The 21,117-nt window shown below is 38.9% G+C and overlaps 1 protein-coding gene across 1 annotated transcript in view; it reads left to right on the top strand.

Annotated features, from left to right (window-relative positions):
• The first annotated feature begins 384 nt into the window (after window positions 1-384).
• The window catches only part of WNK1 (WNK lysine deficient protein kinase 1), a 137,769-nt gene continuing 117,036 nt past the window's right edge, over window positions 385-21,117 (top strand). Inside the window, exon 1 of the mRNA XM_063308558.1 lies at window positions 385-1,199. Within this exon, the coding sequence (XP_063164628.1) occupies window positions 408-1,199 (792 nt within the window). The 5' untranslated portion in view covers window positions 385-407. The remainder of the gene's footprint in view (window positions 1,200-21,117) is intronic.

The raw sequence follows: 21,117 nt of genomic DNA, 5'->3' as shown, positions 1-21,117 counted from the left end.
GACGGGCCTGCCCTAACCGCGCACCCCACCCCGCTAGCCCGGGGCCTGCCGGAGGCTCCTTCCCGGCCTCTTTCCTTCTCCTCCTCCTCCTCCGTCCCCCCCACTCCACCTTCGCTGCTGCTCCATGTCGGCCTTGCTGTTCGGCTTCCCGCTGCAGCAGGATGGATGCGGACACTGACTGGGGACCCACCCCGCCTCCGCCGGCCCAGCCCGCTCCACTACTCGCCTCGCCTTTGCTCCACGCCGCCAGGAGAGTCCGGGAGCCGCCTTTGCTGCAGCAGCAGCAAGAGCCGCCGCCGCCTCCCGAGCAGCTCTTGGGCGCGCTCGCCGCCGCGCCTTGACTGCCCTCGCGTCAGCTGCTGCAGCGGCAACTGCTGCGCGCCCTCCCGCGCCTCCCCTTCGACATCATGTCAGCAGGCGCTCCGGAGAGCGGCGCGGCAGCGACTCCCCGCTTCCTTGCCCCGCCGCCCCCCCCGCCCAAGAACGGCTCGAGTTCGGACAGCTCCGTTGGCGAGAAGCTGGGGGTGGCCGCCGCGGCGACATCGGCCGCCGCGGGCGACCCCGAGGGCTCGGAGGGTGCTGGATGCCGTAGCGAGGAGTACCGACGTCGCCGGCACACCATGGACAAGGACAGCCGTGGTGCGGCGGCCACGGAACACCGCTTCTTCCGCCGGAGCGTCATTTGCGATTCGAATGCGACCGCTCTGGACCTTCCGCGGCTGCAGCCCGCGGCGCCTCCCCCGGCTGCTGCTGCTCGAGGAAGCATCCCCCCCGTGTTGGGCTCTCCTCCCGAGTCTGTCATCCAGGCAGCGGGCGCTTCTGTCACCTCGAGCCAGGCCCCCGCGTTGCTGCTTCAGCAGCCAGCACCTCTGCCTCCAGCCGCAGAAGTGCAGTCTGGTCCAGAGCTCCTGGTAGCCAAGGAGGTTGCCCCCTTATTAGCCAAGGAGGAAGGGATAGAAGCCACTCCACTGCCCCCTACCAGTACAGCAGGAAGCGTTGCTGCTTCTGCCCGGGATCAGCAAGAAGGGCGGAGTAAGCAGCAGGAAGATATTGAGGAGCTGGAGACCAAAGCTGTGGCTGTCTCCCCAGATGGTCGTTTTTTGAAGTTTGACATTGAGATTGGCAGAGGCTCCTTCAAGACTGTCTACAAGGGACTAGACACTGAGACCACAGTGGAGGTTGCTTGGTGTGAGCTGCAGGTACTAGAGTAATAATTAGCTTTCTGATGCTGAGTTGCTAGGCCTAAGGGAAGGGTAGTATTCCTATGAGCCATACATGGAAGATAATAATTTTCCAAACTTTTATATAGCCTGTTTTTATGTGTGTGGTAAAGTGATTTAGTAAGCTTCATTAATTTTAACTCCTAGGTCGGAATTCAGTTAGTTTCTCTGTTGATGAAAAGTGTCTGTAAAGGGAGAGGAGTAGATTTTCAGCAGTTCCCTTTTTTCTTTGCTGTGCTCTTTGCCTCCCCACCCCACCCTTTGCTTCAGATATTAGGTGACTGCATGGAGCAGGTTTGAAGGGCTTTAGGAAGGAAATAGAATTGCTGAAAAACCAACTTCCCTTTCTCCATTGATGGAAACTTGGCAGTTGAGGGAAGCTAATTTAATTCTTCCTATCATATATGTTAAGGCTGCACAGAAGTATTTAAATCAGGAGTTGAATATGATTTTGTTTTAAAACTACTTCCAATTAAAATAGAGGATTAAAAAAGAATTAAGGTTTTTGATGAAGTTACTATTCTTCCGGTAATATCACCTAGTGCTCTGCACTTTGCTGGGGGGAGTGACCTAGCTCTTGCCTATGTTTTTGTATTGGGTAGACATATGCCTATAGAATATCACATTAAGAAAGTAAAGATTAATTTTTCAGGAAACTGCAACATTTTCTGGAGTGAGAAAAACATAGGGATTAGCAGTATCTTCAATTAAACTGTGGAAAAACTTTATCTTATTGGCAACTGCCTATTCAGCTAAGATTGGTTGCAACATTGCTTTTTATGTTTAACCTAAATAGGATTTTACTGATACTATAGACTTCTAAACATTTTAATTTAATTATGGAAACTAATGAAAAATACAATATAGTAGTTAACCTGGAAGTTTCCTGTAGACTTTTTTATTAGCCCATTTATATTTCATAATAGTAGCTATATAAGTAAATATTAATAGATTTTATATTTGGAATAAAAAGTAGTATGTGTAATATAAATTTGTTTCTCCAAAATATGTAATAGCCATACTCTTGGAGATTGTTGTTATATAGTATATACAATTCCCACTATATCCTCATCATACTTTATCTATTATAGTAAGTATCAGAGGGCCTGGTTTTCCTTAATTAACATGAAATCTATTTAACAGGTCATGCTGAAAATTAACAGAAATATAAGCTGATGTTTTTTCCACAGTTGTATATTTTCTATGGAATTGCAAGAAATTATATGAATCCGATATTGTATTAAACTGTTTGCAGTGTGGCTACTCCTTGGTAAATCTTTTTCTGAGCATGCATATCTGCAAATGTGATGGTTTATCATCCAGGTATCTGTGTAGTGGACGCGGTGGCGCTGCGGGTTAAACCGCTGAGCTGTCGATCGGAAGGTCGGCGGTTCGAAACCGCGCGGCGGGGTGAGCTCCCGTTGCTCGTCCCAGCTCCTGCTCACCTAGCAGTTCGAAAACATGCAAATGTGAGTAGATCAATAGGTACCGCTTCGGCGGGAAGGTAACGGCGTTCCGAGTCATGCTGGCCACATGACCCGGAAGAGTCTATGACAACGCCGGCTCTAAGGCTTAGAAACGGAGATGAGCACCGCCCCCTAGAGTCGGACACGACTGGACTTTACGTCAAGGGAAACCTTTACCTTTACCTATCTGTTTAGTGAATTATTTGCCCAGCCAAGATGGTATAAGTAGCAGTTACTCCTTTCTACGTAGCTAACGTGCTGCACCCAGTAACTAGCCATACATGGTTCATGTGAGTAGACTTGTATTTTTATATTAACAACTATTCTGTAGTATTAGAACTATATTTCAAAAAAGTTTGTATAACCTGAATCTTAGTTGCTGTGCTGGAATTGAGGTACTCGATTCAATAATAATAGCTTTGTGAAATACTGGAGAGGAGTAGTGAATCTGTATCAAGATTGAATGTGCAATTATGTTTTCTGCATTGTTCACTCATTTAATTACTAACTGAAGTATATGCTGTACATTTTTGTCAGAGCAGTGTTATAAAAGTTATATTCAGATATGGAAGTTAAAAGCTGCCTTTTTAGAAAGCATCTTGTTAATCATGATTGACGGTGTGTATAGAATTCTCAGGTTGGATTAAACAGTTTCAGGGTCAGTATTTGAAACAGGCAGAGTAGATCCAATGTGGTAGGGGGAGGGGAGAGATAGAGAGGCTAATGGATGATAAGGATAGCCAACAGATTATCCATTTGATCCAACTATAGCAATTAGAATGGCTATTCACAGGTTTCTTTTCATATTTTCCTTTCCATAATTCCATAAACTTTCTATACAGTATTTGGATTGATTTCTAAGTCTTCATTTACATGTTATAAGTCAAGCGTTTGGATAAATTGTCAACATCTGACTTGTGGCAAGAATTTAGTTGCAAGTAGGCCATATGTTTTTTTTAAAAGGGCTTGCTTAAAGTGAAATAATGTGCTTGCTTGCCCTATAGTAGTACTAATCTCTTGAAACAAATTGGTTATTTGACATTTAGGGTTTGTATGCACTAGTAACTTGCCTGATGTTTTCTACATATGTGCTTTGTTGTTAATCACAGTTGGAGATTTTTTAGAGTAAAGGAAGATGTCCTTTGAAGCAGGAATCAAGTGCACAGATTGACAGTTTCTGTGGAATACCATTTATGCCAGCTGATCACAGGGTAATTGCATGGGGACTGGTTTGGGGAACATAACAGATTATAGCAGTTGGATATGCACCCAGTCCTACAATCTATGCCTTGATGTACTTGCTTTTTAATGACTAACTACTAGTAGATCTACTTTACCTGAGAGCTTGATCATGATGTAAAAAGTTTGGATTTTACATGAAATTATGTTTCAAGGTAGATTGATTTGTTGTCAAACAACTTATATTGGTTGGAACATAATATGGTTTATCTCTTAGGGTTTGAGATCTTGTTTGAATTTTCAGTTTATTTAACAATATAATTTAGTTGATATGTATTAGAATTTATGCCATACCTATGGATGAAAGTAAAAGAAAACTGATGTTTCTCTATATTACAGACACTACAATTTTGCTATAAATCATTTTGAAATACCAACACACTTGCTCTACTTGTATTCCTGCATAGGCATTTGCCTCTTACTGTAACATTCAGCAAGCTTTATCTTGAGGGAATGGTGGAACTAAATAACTTTTTTTTTCGTAAAATATTTCATAATGAGAATATCAAATCATTTTCATTCCTTTAAAAGCAAAAGTTGTTTTGGAAGCTGTGGAAGAAGAGATAAAATGTATGAATCTATTGAAGGTTTAAAATTACTATTTATTTGGAAATGATTTAAAAATAATATATATTTTTTAAAAATAGGTTTCAAGATACATTTTTGAACAATGGTCTAAAATGTTTTATTTATTTTATATTTTTGTATATAAAACTGATGCAATCCTGAGACCCTCTTGATTTGGTTGCTAAATTTGGGCAGTCTGGCAGCCTGCTTTCCAGTTGCATCATCAATTAGAGGGTTGTATGAAAGCTTTTGGGGGGTTATGTGGTATGCACAGTGGGTGCCAGATGCAATAGGAAAAGTGCAGTTGTGTGGGGCAGGTTTGAGTAGTTTCCCATTGCTGGAGCAAGAAGCCCTTTCCAATCTGATCCTCCCCTCTTTTTTAGTGTCGTGTTCCTCTGGTCTGCTCCGTTTTTGCCCCTCCTTCTATATTTTGCTCAATTCACCTACAGTAACCTCTGTGGTAGATGAAATAGTGAATAATTCTTACTTCATAAAGAAAAAGAGGGAAAATGCTGTAGGCATCTCAGTGTCTCATTCACTGTCTATGTATAATTTCAGGTTACTCTTGATTGCATATATATTGCTATGAAATGAAAGTGGGTGAGTAATAGGAGATCCAGTTCTTCTGAAATCTGAATCTCTTGGCTACCATGGACAGCTTCTGAGTGGTAGTTACAACCTACTCAGTCTTGTACATTGCCCAGAGTGCATAGGAGTTGGGTGACTATAACAAATTTGAATAAATGAATACCACCACACTACCCCTGCCCCCAGTGGGTACTTTTCACTTTGCAGTCCTATTTCACTGAAATCAGATAGAATGCAACATTGCTCCTTGTAGATTGAAGATTCATGAGTGGTGCAGGTGAGGTAGTAGACTCTACTTCCCATTGCTCCCTTGTAGGCGTTGTTGGTTTTCTTTTATAGCTGAGTTGTGTAGGAAATGGATGAGAGTCCCTTTGCAACTTAGCTGAGGATATCAGGTGGAAGAGCACATGTGCTTCTGAGAGGTTTAGAATTATTTTCATCTGACATACTGCTTTATTATTTTAAATGTAGAAATCTGTTGAGATATGAAGTGATTCCTTCATATCAAAAGTAATATTAATATTTGATTAATTGCATTTGAATGTCTTTGTCTCAAACAATTTTTCTTTCTGGCCATAACCATCATTTGGAATGCAATTATAGGTTATGCTGCTTAAAAACTAAAATGGTCTTCAAGCCAAAAATATTGTGTAGCACTGACTTTTAAAGATAACGCCATTTAGAAGTAGCTTATAAAAACTTGGAACTGTAGGTAAAATCTAATACAATACTTTTATTAGAGAAAGCAATTTCTGCTAATGAATAAAGAACAGGTATGCCATGCAGCCACGTATACAATTTCCACATATATCCTCAGAATCTCCCCTGGAGGTCCTATTTTGCAGATCAGGATTTTACATGGGGACTGTTGCAGATAGAAGAGGAGCAGAAAGTCCCATTGCACTATTGGAAATTGGCTAGATGAGCATTGAGACACATCTAGGAAAAATGTAACAAATAATATAAAATTTACCTTATTTATGTCTTATTTAAATCTTGTATTTAATTTACTAATGAACTACATGTTAAAACATTTCCCATACTTGCATTCAGAAGATTGCTGGTATATATCAGTATGTATACCAGGACATGCAATATAAAGTAGATGGAGCTGTGATAAAACCTATATTTGATCGAATTGAATTTGTCAATAAATTATTTACAGCTAATATTGGAACTCCCATGGATCTGATAATTTTATCCTCCTATCGCATTAAAATTTCTCTTTCTCTCTCCCCCACCTTAATTTCTAAGGCCATCCATTTTTCAAGCAATTCAGGGCAGTTTACAAAGTGGATTAAAACCATCAAGATACAGAATTAAAGAATCAAGATAATAAAACAGCTATGCCGGGGGAAGACAACATTCAAACTACATAACATTCTAATAGCTTCACAAAACATTGTGGCCCAGTACCTGTGGGAAGAGCCAAGTTTTAAGGACTTCCTAAAGGACAACAGCCATATAGAATGTTAATTGAACCCAATTTTTCAGGGAGGATCACCTGGAGTCTCAGATTCTTCAACCCAGATTATGTTATGATATATTAATATTCAGAATGCTTCCCTGAATAATTTTATAAAGTTATGCTTTCAGATGGATTATGATGTGAAAACTCTTGTGTTTTGACAAGAGTACTTACTGTATAAGCAAGTAATTTTTTTACGAATAATTGTAGTTGCTGTCAGACAAAAATCCTCTACTACCCTTGTTTCTATATATGAAAAAGTGTTAGTATTTTGAAAATAAACAGATTCCAGTATCCCAGGGTGAAAATTATGGTGAACTCTTGGTTTGCAAAACAGCATGGATTGGTAGTGGATGGTAAATAAGTTCAGCGCATTGCTCTGCTTCAAGTATATGCAAGCTGTTTTAGCTGATAGACATACCTAGAATTTCAGAGAAATTGTTAAGAAAATGTTAAGAATATCACTAAAAAAAGTGCTAAGTTGTGTGCAGCAGTAAAAAAAAAATACACATTTTGGAGAGAGATCAAAATTTATATGACCAATAATGTATCTCTGTTTTATTTTATACAGGCTAAATTTGTAAAATGTTGAAATAGCATTTAATTGTTCAGTAATTTTGAGGGTGCCTTTAATGATAAATTTATCCCTGAAAGGCAGAGAAAAAGAAGTATACAGTTGATTCTTTTTCATATAACTAAAACACTGTACAGCCAACAGTGTGAAGTCTGACCTTCATTTTTACTGAATAACTTTTTGGTGAAATTGAAGAGTATATTCTTAATTCATATGTGCAGAAAGCACATCTCTGAAGGAGTTAGCTACTTGGTTTGAGATATAAGCCAGTATTTTTTTATAAGAAGCAGAAAATTTAATCTGCCTGCCAGAACTGAGGATTTCTATTAAAATAATCTAAAAACCTCGGTTGACTTGCATGGTACATTTGATAGTTAACAACAGCTAAATGGGGCCATATAATATTAGTCTTGAAAGCACTAGTTTGCTGCTGAGTCCAGTTTAATTTGTTGCCTATAAAGCTATAAACAGTTTAGAAACCAAATAGTTAAAAGCTCCGGTCTTCCACTACAACAATATCTGTACAGTTGGGGAAGCCCTACTTGTGATTTCACAGATTTGTTTGGCTCACAATGAGGTGGTCGATAGGCATAGGTCCTCCCACAGAGGAATTTTCTCCCAAGGCAAATGCAGCTAGTTCCCACAGTGTCTTATTTTAGATGACAATTGAAGTTATGCCTATTCACCCAACGATTTGTGAGATAATCTATTCTAAGACAAGATTGTGCTTTTGTTGCCTGCCTCATTTATTTATTTATTTATTTGTTACACTTATTAAGGATTATTGATTTTGTGATGGTGCTTTATTTAAGATTGTATTCATTGTCTTATAAACTAGTCTATACTCCTGCTGAAGGAGGAGGAGTATAAAAATACATTATTACAAAACGTTAAAAAGTAATGGTAAAGTAGTTTGCTGAAAGCAGTTAACATAGTCAGGTTAAAAGCAGTAAACATAGGTTTACTGTATTGTTGAATCTAATATTGCATGTATAATGAGGTGTTACATAAAATTTTCCTGTATGAAAAATGTTAATTTAAGAAAGATATATCTCATTTTAATATCAACAAATGCCTGAGCAGAGAGTGAATTTTAAATCTACTATCTGCATTCTTCTTTTTTTAATCCATTCAATTGTGTCTGATTTTTGGAGACTGCCTGGACAAGTCCCTGCAGTTTTCTTGGCAGTGTTTTTCAGAAGTGGTTTGCCATTGCCTCCTTCCTAGGTCTGAGAGAAAGTGACTGGCCCAAGGTCACCCAGCTGGCTTTGTGCCTAAGGTGGGACTAGAACTCATGGTCTCCCAGTTTCTAGCCTGATGCCTTAACCACTACACCAAACTGGCTCTGTCTTTCTTCTTACTGAGTCTGTAATTAGTTTCTAAAATATTGGAGGTGGCTGCATTTTCCCTTTCTTGCCCATTTTTCTGAAGGATCTATGTTCCTTTTCGGTGTCATGTTTCATTAGTATCTTTAAATCTTTTCTTCTACTTTGCTGTATTCCTTTTCCATTTTCTTGCTTCCAAAAGATAGTGAGAGAAATATTTGCTATTTGTGGAGGGATCCTCCCTTTGCCCTTAACATGGTTGAATAAGACTTTCTTGTTTCAATCCTTTGATGGAAATTAAAATGGCCTTGTGCTCAATGCCCAGTCTGTATTTTGAAGACTATGGCAGGATCTTATCCTTACCCTTTTTGTTTCCTCCCCATCTTTTTTTCAAGAAACAAGAGGGAAATAGATAGCCATACCTTTAAACTTGTCTGGGGAGCCTAGATTGCATACTACCCTCTCTGATGTGGCTGTGAGGATGGATATGGAAGCATTGCTTCTGTTTTAATCTTAGCTTGCTTTGTTGTTTGTACTCAAATAAACAGCAGTTAAACTTAATTTGTTTAGTAGAAACAAGTTAACAGGAAACACTAATTTATAAAGCAGAGTTTTCCCATTAACTATAGCTTAATGCTTTGGGTAACTGACAAATTATGGTTAATGAAAAACAGAAACTTGTGATTTGGAGGCTGTGCTGAAGGAGAAGGGAAGTTGAGAGAGCACAAACTTTTGTGGAGTCTAGAAAAATTAGTGTAACTATGGTTTAGTATTGGATTTGACTGCACTCTTGGTGTTTCATGAAGAAACTACACTGGGTGGATGGAATTCTTAATTTGCCATTATTGATAGGGAGAGTAGTTAATTACAAGCCAGAAATTACCTTAATGTGTCTTCATTGAGTAAACAAAATTTGGCTTGATACTTAATTATCACGCTTACAAGTATATAAATACAACACCAGAATAGATAATTTGTAACTATTTCATTGCTTCAGTAAGCAAGTAAAACTAGTTATTAAAGTAATTATATTTGGTTTTTAATAGTCTTTATAGTGCAAATGCAGTTTATTTAAAACTTCTGGTCATCGAATTAATTTCTTAATGCCTTTGTTTTGACTATTTATATACTTGTGAAAGAAGCCAAGTAAAATTATTTACTTGAAAAAAAGAATCATTAGTACTGGACATGTTAAAGATTCCAAAAAGAAGTTGGGGAATTTTAGGTAAACTGCTGATTTCCATTCCAGTTTTCCATCCTAGCAAAACTAGGGATGTGCAGAATGTTTGTTTTCAAAAAGTTCTGCACGCAAAGTATCTCATTTCAAAGACTGTATGAAACTGTTGTTCTAAGTGGAAATGGACTGTTCCAAATACAATGAAAATGTTTTAGCTTGGACTAGAGCTTTCCCTAAACTCAAAGTGTTCAGGTCCACACTTAAAACATTTTAAAATGCTAGAAAACAGCCTGTTTCACATTTGCATTTCACATTGCATTTGCAATTGGATGTTTTGTGAATGCTTGCATTTGAAATGGCTTGAAATTAAATATTTTTTGTATCTGTACAAATAAATGTCCATGTTTGATAATAGAAACATAAGTATCTTATATGATTATGTGCCATCAAGTCAGCACCAACTCTTAGTGATCACATAGACCTTCTCCACAATGACCTGTCCGCAACCTGGCCTTTCAGATCTTCCTGTGGTGCACCCATCGCTGTTGTAATCGAGTTTATTCACCATCTCTCTTCTTTTTTTCATTCCACCTCTCCCAGCATTATAGACTTTGCATAATGCATCCAATCTATGAAATTTTAGACTGGTCATTTGCATTTAGAGTGAGAACTCTGGATTTATTTGTTCTATGATCCATTTGTTTGTTTTCTTGGCTATCCATGGTATTTATTTTATTTATTTATCAAATTTTTATCACCGCCTATCTCCCCCACAAGGGGGACCCTGGGCGGTTCACAATAAAAACAATTAAAATTTCAGTAAAATCATAAATACAACACAATACACAATAAAAACAACATAAATATTCTCAGGAGTCTTCTCCAGTGCTGAAATTCAAAGGTGTAAGTAGTCTCCTGCTTCTTCCAGTCTGAGTTTTGCTCGGAGTTAATATGTTTCTTCCTCCAGTTGTAAAACCATGTTCATCTTCCAATCCAGCCTCCTTCAATATATATTCAGCATATAGTTTGAATAAATAAGGAGAAACTATATAGTCTCATTGCTTTGCTAGTCTCTTTTGCCATGTTCGGTTAGGACTGTGGCTTCCTGTCCTATAAGTAGGTTTTGCATGAGGGCAATGAGATGTTCTGGGATTTCATTTTCCTAAGAACATTAGACAACTTCACATGGTTGACACAACTGAAGGTCTTTCTATATAATTGGTGATTTGGTAGTCCTTGCCTTTCTCAATTATGCCGCACGAATCAGCAATAATGTCTCTCACATCTCAGTTTTTTCTAAAAGGATCTTGAACATCTGGCATCTCTCTTTTCATGTAGGACTCTAATCTGGATTATCCTAAGCATTATTTTGCTAGGATGTGAAGTCAAGGACATTGTTCAATAGCTCGCACATTCTGTTAACTCTCCTTTCTTTGATATTGGTAAGTAAACCGACCTCTTCCAATCTGTTGGCCATTGTGTTGTTGTCCAGATTTGCTGGCATAGTTTGGTTAGAACCTTTATAGATTCTTCTGTTGCTTGCCATATTTCTATAGTTATTCCATAAATTATTGTGGCCTTCCAACTTGGGAATGACCAGAATGCTTATCTAATGTCATCTTTTAGTATTTGAGGTTCTTGTAAATGGGGAAATCTTCTAAGGTATCTCGGATATTGATATCTTTACTATACAAAATTTCAGGATATCTTCGTTTGATCTTCTTTGAATCAGTTACTGTCTGTCTGCTGGTGTCCCTGAGCATGCCAATCCAAGGTTGGACTTCCTTCTGAGTTTGGAGAAGGTTTGGAAGACTTTGGTTTTTCTTCCATATTTGTTTTAATCTTCTGTGCTTTTACGGACATGACTATAATGCTTTTCCTTGTCTTTTCTATCAATTCTCTGAAATTCTGTGTTAAGTTCCTTCCTGAGATCTTTGTATTTCTTGGCTTTGGCTCCTCTCCTCTCCTCTCAGAAATTTCCACTGTTCTGATATCCAATAGTGAGGTTCAGGACCTCAGTAGAATTCCTGATGTTCTTCTTGAAAATAGTAGATGAAAGCTCAATATCATATTGTGGAAATGGGTTGGCTTTGTTCTACTTTAGTTTACTTGGAACTTGAACATGATCAGTTTATGATCTGTTCCACCATCAGCCCCTGCCCACATCTTTGCTCTTATAACTGAGGTCTTCCATCTCTACCTACTCAGTTTGATTTCTGTGATCTCCATCTGGTGATGTCCAAATATATAGGCATTGTTTTGGTTGATTGAAGGCTGGGTTAGAAGGGAAGAAATAATTGGATTGGCAAAAACTAATAAGCTATTCTCTTGCTTCATTTCTATTTCTAGATTATACAATTGAACAACATTTTCCTCCTTGCTATTTCCAACTTCAGTATTCCAGTCTCTAACCACAAGCAGCACATCTTGTTTGCATTTTTAAGCATCTTATTTACAGCTACAGGTAGTCCTCGACTTAGGACCACAATTGGGACCGGAATTTCCATCGTAAGTCGTTGTGGTCCTAAGTTGAGTCACCATGTGACCAGACCTGATTTTACTACCATATTACAGCAGTCATTAAGTGAATCACGGCGGTCATTAAGTAAATCCAGCTTCCCCAATGGGTGTTTTTTGCCAGAAAATGGCAAAAAAAATCACAAAACACAATCACATGACTGTGGGATGCTGCAACTAGTTGTAAATGCGAGCCAGTTGCCAAGCACCTGAAATGCAGTCATGTGACCGAGGGGTGTGTGATATTTTGCGATGCTCAGAAGTGCTTTACTGTAAGGAAACCAGGCCAAGAACCACACTGAGCCAGCATTCCAACTCTAGGTATTTACTGTTCTCACCTAATTTATTATTTATTTATCCAATTTTATCACTGCCCATCTCCCCCCAAAAGGAGGGACTCTGGGTGGTTTACAATAAAAGCAAAGTATAAAATTGAATACAATTATAGACAGAATCTTGCCAGACTAAGGCTGCTCAACTAACCTAAGGGGAAATAACCCAGAAGGGCTCTAGGACAGAGCTACCTTGAACCTCTTAATCATCCCAGCAACAGAGTCCGGGCTGCAAAGCCTCTCATCAGTCTGGAATGCGTTCTTCCCCTGGTGTGAGGTTTCAGCTGGCTTCTGACTCAGAAAACAAAACTCTTTCTGAGTCAGAAGGGGAAACAGAAACTTACCAGGCAGAAACCGGGAAAGCAAAACCCAGAAGTGACCCAGCAGCGCGGGAGAAGTTACAGATGCTGATTGGCCAGTCTTCGCAGGAGGATTTGAATCCTCCAGTCAGCGTGCAGGAAAGGGATGAAGAAAAGCATGTGAAGGAGAAGGCAGCACGATTGGCTGTAGAGGGCAATAGGCATGCAAGGGATCAACATAAAAGGCAGATGCACGAAGAGCAAGTTGTCAGAGACAACTGATCCTTCGAGCTCGCAGCCCCAGCAGAAGAATCTTTACCTGCATCAGAAACCTCATCTGTAGCCAGAGGGGAATCAGCACTTGCGTTTCCTATTGTAGAGGACCTGTATCCTGCACATGCTGCTACAGAGGATCTTCTCCCTGCCGAATCCAGCAACCTCAGCCTAGCATCCAGCTTCGGACCTCACCGCCGCCATTCTGCGTGTTCCAAGCGTATTCCCAGCCTTGTTCCTAGCTCTCAGCCATGCCCAGGATCTCCAGTCCAGTTTCATCATGCTTCCAGCTTCACCCAGAACCTCTAGTCCAGTTTTGTTGTGCTTCCAGCCTTGCCCAGGATCTCCAGTCCAGTTTAGTCGTGCTTCAATTACCCAGCCTTGTTCATGAACTTCAGGCCAATCTTGTTATGGTCTGGGTTCTCAGCCTTGTCCAGGATCTGCAGTCCAGTCCAGTCGTGTTCCAAGCTCCTAGCCTAGTCAAGAGCCTTCAGTCCAGCCTAGTCATGTGCCAAGCTCCCAGCCTAGTCAAGAGCCTTGTCATGTTCACTGTTTCAATGTGCACTGTACATCGTAAAGTTTCACATGCCATGGCGCTGACGCGCGTTTTTGTTTAGGAGGAAGCTGCTGTGAAACCTTGTGCCAAGCTCTGTATCTATGTTCATTTCAATGGAATGTGTTTGGGTTATGTGCTCTGCTCAAGGACTTTTCCCACGGACCATCAGAAGCCATTAGGAGCACCTGGGATTGTGAGCTTGGGAAGATTCTACGGGGGGAGGGATCTCATTTGTACTGAGGGTTTTTAGTTTGCATTTGGCGCGCTTTTTCCATTCTCAGCTTTCTTTGTGATCCTGCATACTATTCTTTAATAAATCAGATATCTTTGTGATCCTGCTTATGAGTCTGATGGTGTTTTAGAATAGGCAATCCTTACAAGCCTCCAGTCCAGCCTAGTCGTGTGCCAAGCTCCCAGCCTAGCCTGGAATCTCCAGCCAAGTCCAGCCTTGTTTCAAGTTATCAGCCTTGTCCTGAGTCTTCAGCCCAGTGTACCCAGTCCAGCCTGGATTGTCCAGTTCAATTCAGCCCTGCCTACAGAGCCAAGCCTTGCCCAGTGGTTCCAGTTCGGTCTCCTCTAGCTTCCAGGTGCCAGCATAGTTTGGGTGGTGTTTCAGATTGCGGATACTCACCTCCATTTCCAGTTTTGCCATGTGCCCTAGCCTCTTCCAGTTTTCCAGCTCCGGTCAGTGAATCCTGCCTAGCTGTTTTGCCACAGTCTCCTCCTGCAACCTTGCCGGTTCTCCCGTTGTTGCCCGGGTGGTCTTGATTGGAACCAGCTTACCTCACGGATCACAAGGACTTATTATTGTAAATAGTTGTATTAATAAAGAGTGGTTTTGATAATAACCCTGTCTGGCCACCTCATAGTATGAACAGGACACCTGGGAACCAGCAGCAATGCCGGAATCCACCACATCACCCCCTCCTTCAGGAACACATTCCATTACATTTACAGGCCTTAAAGCACCCATTCTGAGGCCGTTGTAACTTCAGACTGTTGTTAAATGAACGGTCATAAGTCAAGGACTACCTGTTGAGCTCTGTGTGTGGTTTGAATGAGTCATTCTGTTCTTATGCTTACTGACAATTCATTGCATTACAATACTAGTTTTCAGATAGGTGAAAATAACGTGTTTAAATAGGATCTAGAATCATACTTGGCACATTTTTTTCATAGCTATCCTAGACTAGCAGTATTGTATAGAGAAACAGATGCATTCTGGGTGGTTTTACATATGCTTGCTTCCATAATACTATAATGTATCGATAATATTTGCCATGTCTTTACAGAAGGTTTTTTTTATTTTGCAGTTTTAATAGCATAGTATTGTATTCTATAATAGTTCTTTGAAGTTTGTCATATAATTCAGATATTCATGTGAGAGGTATTATAAGTTGCGGCTGATGAAATTAAAATTAGTTTACTTAAAGCTATTCAGTGATTGGCCGTAATTCTGGGATGTCAGAATTGTAGTGGCTTCCATTTCTGCACCTTTAATTACCAACATTAATGATTGTGCTTGTCTCCATTTACATTGAAACTTCACCTGGTAATTTCTGCAAATCAAGCTTCATACACTACAACATTTTTGATACTGTGATAAACTCAGTCAACTCCTACTCCAAATATATTTTGTGAATTTGAAAGGATTTATCATCATACTTAGCAATAATGCTTGTTTTTTGTTTAGTTTGTGTACCTGTTCTTATAGTTTCTTTATTGCTTTGTTCAAGATATGAATACAACCACTTGTAACTTATTGAGCTTTTGCTTGGAAGTTTCCCCCCACCCTCATTACAGATAATTATTTGGGGGAAAGAACATAATTGTCAACAGTATCTTCTATTCTCAGATGATACAAAATTTCCCACTCTGTGGTTCATTTGCAATATTTGTATATGGGTGCTTTATCAGGTAAATGCCATATATAGTTTCCATTTGTTCCTAGACATTCAAAGTTCAATTCAAAGCTATCTGAGTGGAATAGTTTATGTGGAACCAAGGAAAAGCTTTGATCTCTGAATTCTTCCACATTTCTCAGTGGCTTTCTCATCATTCTGTGCTTCTAATTATTGAACCATTTTAAACTGCTCACTGGGATTATACTGAAAAGTTCAGTATCAGTTTTTCAATTCAGAATATGTGGGTTAAGGTTTGGGAAACTCTTTTGGGGGGCCATGTGGGTTTGAGTTACTGTTTTAAGTATTTAGACTCAATTTCATTCTGCCTAGGAAAACTATCCAGAAAACAGTTGTGCGAGCTTTCAACTGTTGTATGGAAATAGTAGCTGGTGACCAGTATGAAGCAATGAGATTTCAACTGAAATTAAGCTAGTATCACTAACTGTGATAGAAGGACAATAAATGCAAAATATTATTGTTCTCCTGAATAAGCTTGTCCTGTAGTGGAATATATTTCTTGGAAGATTTACAAGAGATCACAGTTTGATCTCATAGGATCTAATGAACACATTGGCAGCACAAATGGCAAACTGGCATTTATGGATTTCAGGGCAGGCTTCAACTCAGTTTCAAGAATACTCCTATGGGATAAGCTCAAGAATTCTACTATCGACAAAGGACTGGTGTTGCTGATATGCAAGTTTTATGATAAAACAAGATTAGATTAAGATGTAGCCTTGCTGGATAGCTCTCAAACTCAGTTTGAAACAGCCAAGGGATTAAACAAGGTTGCATTTGGCCCCAGTCCTTTTTGAATTTATCTTTAATTTCTCCAATTAAATGACTACAGGATTTAGATTTAGATACCCAAAACTTGGCAGACAAGTGTCTGTACTGTTCTGTGCTGATGATGCAGCTATTCTGTCATTAACTCAGATTGGCCTCAGGAGAGCCCTTAAGCCTGTTGCCCAATTCTGCAAAGAAAAAAAAAGCTTGTTATTAATTACAAAAAACCTATAATAATGGTTTTCTCCAACAATGGTAAGATTCATAGATACTGTATATATAACCAGCCCATAGAACAAGTTAAATACTTCAGATATCTAGGAGTTGTTTTCCAAGCCTCCATTAAGAAGTCAGCCTAACCCAACCATGCCTTCTTGGTGGTATATAAGAATGCTGCAGCAATTTTAAGATTTAAAATTCTATACAGAGAGGGCGTCATTCTGATTGCTAATAATTTTTTAATTGCAAAATTGGCAGCACAATTACTAGATGGAGTACAGTTAGGCTTATATTCTAATTTAAGACCACTTGACCTTTTTGTCCAGTCAAGTCCCTCTTTATGATTCCTAGATGTGTTTTGAATGGGGGCTTAAGGCTAGAGCCTGGATTAATTGCCGTCAAAACCAGCTTTTGGGAAGCTAGTGTGGCTGAGGATCCATCTGTCTCCAACTGGACTGCTGTCCTTTCTAATACCTGACAATCATAGGTCACAAAAGAGGACCAGCATTATGAACAAACTGAGATTGTATGTTCCCTTTCTCTGGAATAATTTTTATTTTAGGATTACATAAAGCCAAAGAAGTAATCAAGCATTGGATTCAGGACATACAGTGGCAAAATGATTTAAGCCAAACTACAGCAATATATTGGCTTCTTAGAGAAATCTAGAGAATTTCTTTTGCAGCCTATTTTCACTTACCTACCTGAAGTACCAATTGGCATTCTTAAGTGTCTGCTTTAATAAGCTTACTTCAGCATTCTTAAGAGGATAGATACAATGAAATTCTTACCAGAGATTATGTCCAAAAAAGCAAGGGAGAACAAGGCAATGAAACATCCCTTTTTATGCTGCATGTTTTATGGTGATTCTTGTCTGAGATTAATTAAGCCTGATTAATCAATTTTTACACAAATTTTACATTAATTATTTGTTGACAGGGATCAGAGAGTAATTTAGTCACAAAATCTGTTTTTTGTTTTTGTTTTTGTAGCTAGAACCTAACATACAACTGTTTCTTCCATGGGAGTGGATAGCTAAAAGTAATAGTAGATGACATTTACTAAGTTTATTAATATTATTACATTTTTATTGTTTGTAGCACTATTTCTCTTCTGCTTTAAGGCAATAAAGTTGTTTGTTTTGATCATTATCTTAAAAGTGTGCAAAGCCATGCTGATTTAAATAACAAAGTCTGTAAGTTATTACTGAGATTTCAGGCACATTTACCATGATGGATCTAACAGGACGAGTATAATTCTTGATTACCTAAGTAGATACATTTAGGAAGCACTGTGGATTAATTCTACTTATCTGGGTATAAAATATCCTATACTGGAGAAGTATATCCTACACTTTAAAATATGCGTGTTCTGCCTAGCTTTTTCTCCATCTCCTTGCACTTTGTATTCCCACTTTCCCCAATGAAGTTTGTAAATAAGCTGCGTATGGCTTATTTTTGTGGGGGGGGGGGAATCCTTGCCAACAGCGATGATGCTATTTATTTGCCTCTTGGGGATTCAACTGCATATGCAAATAAATAAAAATATAGAAGGAAATATTGCTCCAAAGTGGGGATTATGGAGCAAATAACTGGTCAGTGCTGGTTCATCATAATTAAACTTGATAAATGCAGAAAGTACAGGCAGGAGCAATAAATTAAAGCCCATGCTTCAGAAAAAACCAAAGCATCAAAGGACTGGAAGTCATAGAAGGAGTAGTAGGCATGTTGGGAAGCTATGTTGTTTTGAAGACACCAGGCTTGTCTACCGGAAGGTTGCAAGTTCGGCGGTTTGAGACCCGAGCGCCATTCTTGTCTGAGCTCCTGCACTCGCCCCAGCTCTCACCAACCTAGCAATTTGAAAGCATGCAAATGTGAGTAGATAAATAGGTACCACTTTGGCAGGAAGGTAACAGCGTTCCGTGACTGTCATGCTGGCCACATGACCACAGAAGTGTCTTCTGACAATGCTGGCTCTTCAGCCATGAAACAGAGATGAGCACCGCCCCCTAGTGTCAGATACAACTAAACAGGAACCTTACCTTACTTACCTAATTGGGGGAGGGGGGAGGTTTGGAAGAATGGGCCAGAGTTAGCCATTAAAAATCTTTTCATATATAGTGACAAGTCAGGATTCTTGGGGATTTTGTGGGTCAAAATACATTGGTGCATTTTAATTGATCATTCTTGACTGTCTTCCTGCCAATGAGGGTGGCTAAAGCAGTAATTAAAGCAGCCTTTTCTCAGGTGATGTCTTTTTAAATTCTAGTCATCAGCCAGCAGGACTAATGATTGGTTAGTCTCTTAGTCTCTGGTAAAGACTGAGGTCCATGTATCTGGGAAGTGTTAATCAGAGAAAGCTGAGATAGACAAACAAGGGAGCTTCAACTTTTGGTTTTAAGGATTGCATTCTCATCAGGATCTCTGGCTTTTTTCTCTTGTGTTAATTCAAAATTGTAAGGCAAAAATTTACTCATGTTTATTATTTTGGTGTAATAAAGATAGAAAAAGCAGAGTCCCTGATGTAATTTAACTAAACAAGCCAGAGGAAGAAGCTTCTTTATTTATTTACAACATTTGTTTACAGACAGGCCTTGAGAATCTGGGTGGTGTACAGTCAAGCAGAAAAATTAAAACACAACAAAGCAGACATGCAGGCCAGAGCACCCACAATCAGTCAATCAGGCCCAAAAGAAAGATGTTTTGTGGTGGTTAACTGCCAGGAAAAGCATATTCTAGAGTATGAGGGCCACTGTAGATTAGGCATGCTGTCAAACCTGACTCCTATGTAGCTTCCATGGAGGGCAGAGTCCCAAGATGTTCATACAATTTTGACAAGGAGCTGGAGTCAGGTATGGGGAATGAGCAAGCTGTGCTCAGTGGTATGTTTGTGTCTGATAAACCAGAATGGTTGTCAGCCCTTCAAGGTAGGCAAGGTCAAGAGATAGGCATTGCAGGGATTCTAGGAATGTTGTTGTAGGGTTGAATAACAGAATCTTGAAAACCTGTCAGAGTTTCTCTCTGTTCCATCTCAAACCAAATCAAGGTGAGGTTATTCTGAGTGTTTTTCTCATGCTTTCCTGTTTCTCAGGTCAGAGTACTGTAGTCATTTTTTTAAAGTCCTCCCTTACTGGTTTGGTTATTCCTTCCTTACTCCCAAGGCCAGGTCTACATTCTTTTACAACAGTTTAAAAATTCAGACTTATGATTTTAGCCAAATTGGACATGTTTGGCAGTTTTTGTAATGTTCTCTTTATGAGCATTTGGCCATAAATACATGAATCATGGCTGAAGACTTCATTTTTTTTAGATTCACAAAATTTTAACAGGTTCTGGTAAACAGTGTAATAGCTGTATTGCATAATAGGTAGTTTCTATATAGGCATTTGTTGTTTATCCCGTGAGTATGTAAAATAGGTGTTGTCTTTCAAACCTTAAAATCTGTCCTTTATTTTAGATAAGAAACTGAACCTGCCTCATAACATGGTTTAAGTATTTTGAGGTAATGGTGGAAGCCAAACAAAGTGAAGCTCTGTTGTTAATTTGAATTCACAGTCCTTAATAAAAAAAATTGGTATGTATATGTGCTGCTCTGAATAAGTATATTTGCTTTATACTCAATGAAACCCTTGAAGAAAAATACAAATACAAAAGTTTTGCATATGAAAATGTAACTTCCATTATCAGATGCATGTGCTATAATTACAGGGATAAAATATTGTAATAGAGAAGCTCTGGGGTACTCAAACTATTGAAAATAAAAAAGAAGTGCAGCAATGCTTAGGCTTTCCTAGAAATATCAATTATTGTGTCGGAAAATTTTAAATGATAATATTTTAAGAGACTCTACCTGCAAGCCCTTCCTTCAAGCTTCACAAAGCCTCTGGAAATAATTTCTGTACTTACAATTTATTTATTTTTCACAATATGAAACAACCATACATTTGTATCCAGTTCAAACAATAAAGCAGCATAGGTCAGTATCTAACGTTTGGTACAACAGGAAATTTAAAAAATGATACAAAGCTACACAATCTTTTAGCACTAAAAGTTATCCTTCCAATTTAGGCAAGATTTTTTTTCACTGAATATCTAAATAAAAATACTTCGTTCTGCTGATAATGAATGAGAAAGAATTTGGGAAATTTTGAAAGACTTTTTCAGAAGGCACCTTTATCTCTGAAGATGTGCCTTCAGTGAGATGTCAAGGAATAGAAGAATATTTAGGGAAGAAAGCAGTCTCAGATATTTTGAGTTCCAAAGCATGTAAATCTTTAAAAGTTTTAATAAGGTAAGATAAGCAAAGCATGGCTTCTGGAATTCTTTTCAAGGATTAAGATCAGCTTTGCTTTGGGTAACGTGGATGGGTGTTAGAATGGAATACAGTATTTGGTAACATTCCAAGCTGTTGTTCAACTGCCTCTCCCATAGGAAACCACTAGGATATCTTTCTCTTCAGCCCCCTGCCAGATCCAGCCCATTTTTTTAAACTCCATCTTTCTTTTGCCAGCTTCTTCCTAAAAATTTGGTTCAATCTGTTTTTATTATTTATTTATTTATTTATTTAATCTATTTATTTGAATCAATAATTTATAGCTTTCTTTTTAG

This window comes from Candoia aspera, chromosome 7 (genome assembly GCF_035149785.1).
Source record: "Candoia aspera isolate rCanAsp1 chromosome 7, rCanAsp1.hap2, whole genome shotgun sequence".
NCBI lineage: Eukaryota > Metazoa > Chordata > Lepidosauria > Squamata > Boidae > Candoia > Candoia aspera.
This window is presented reverse-complemented; position numbering and strand designations above follow the sequence as displayed.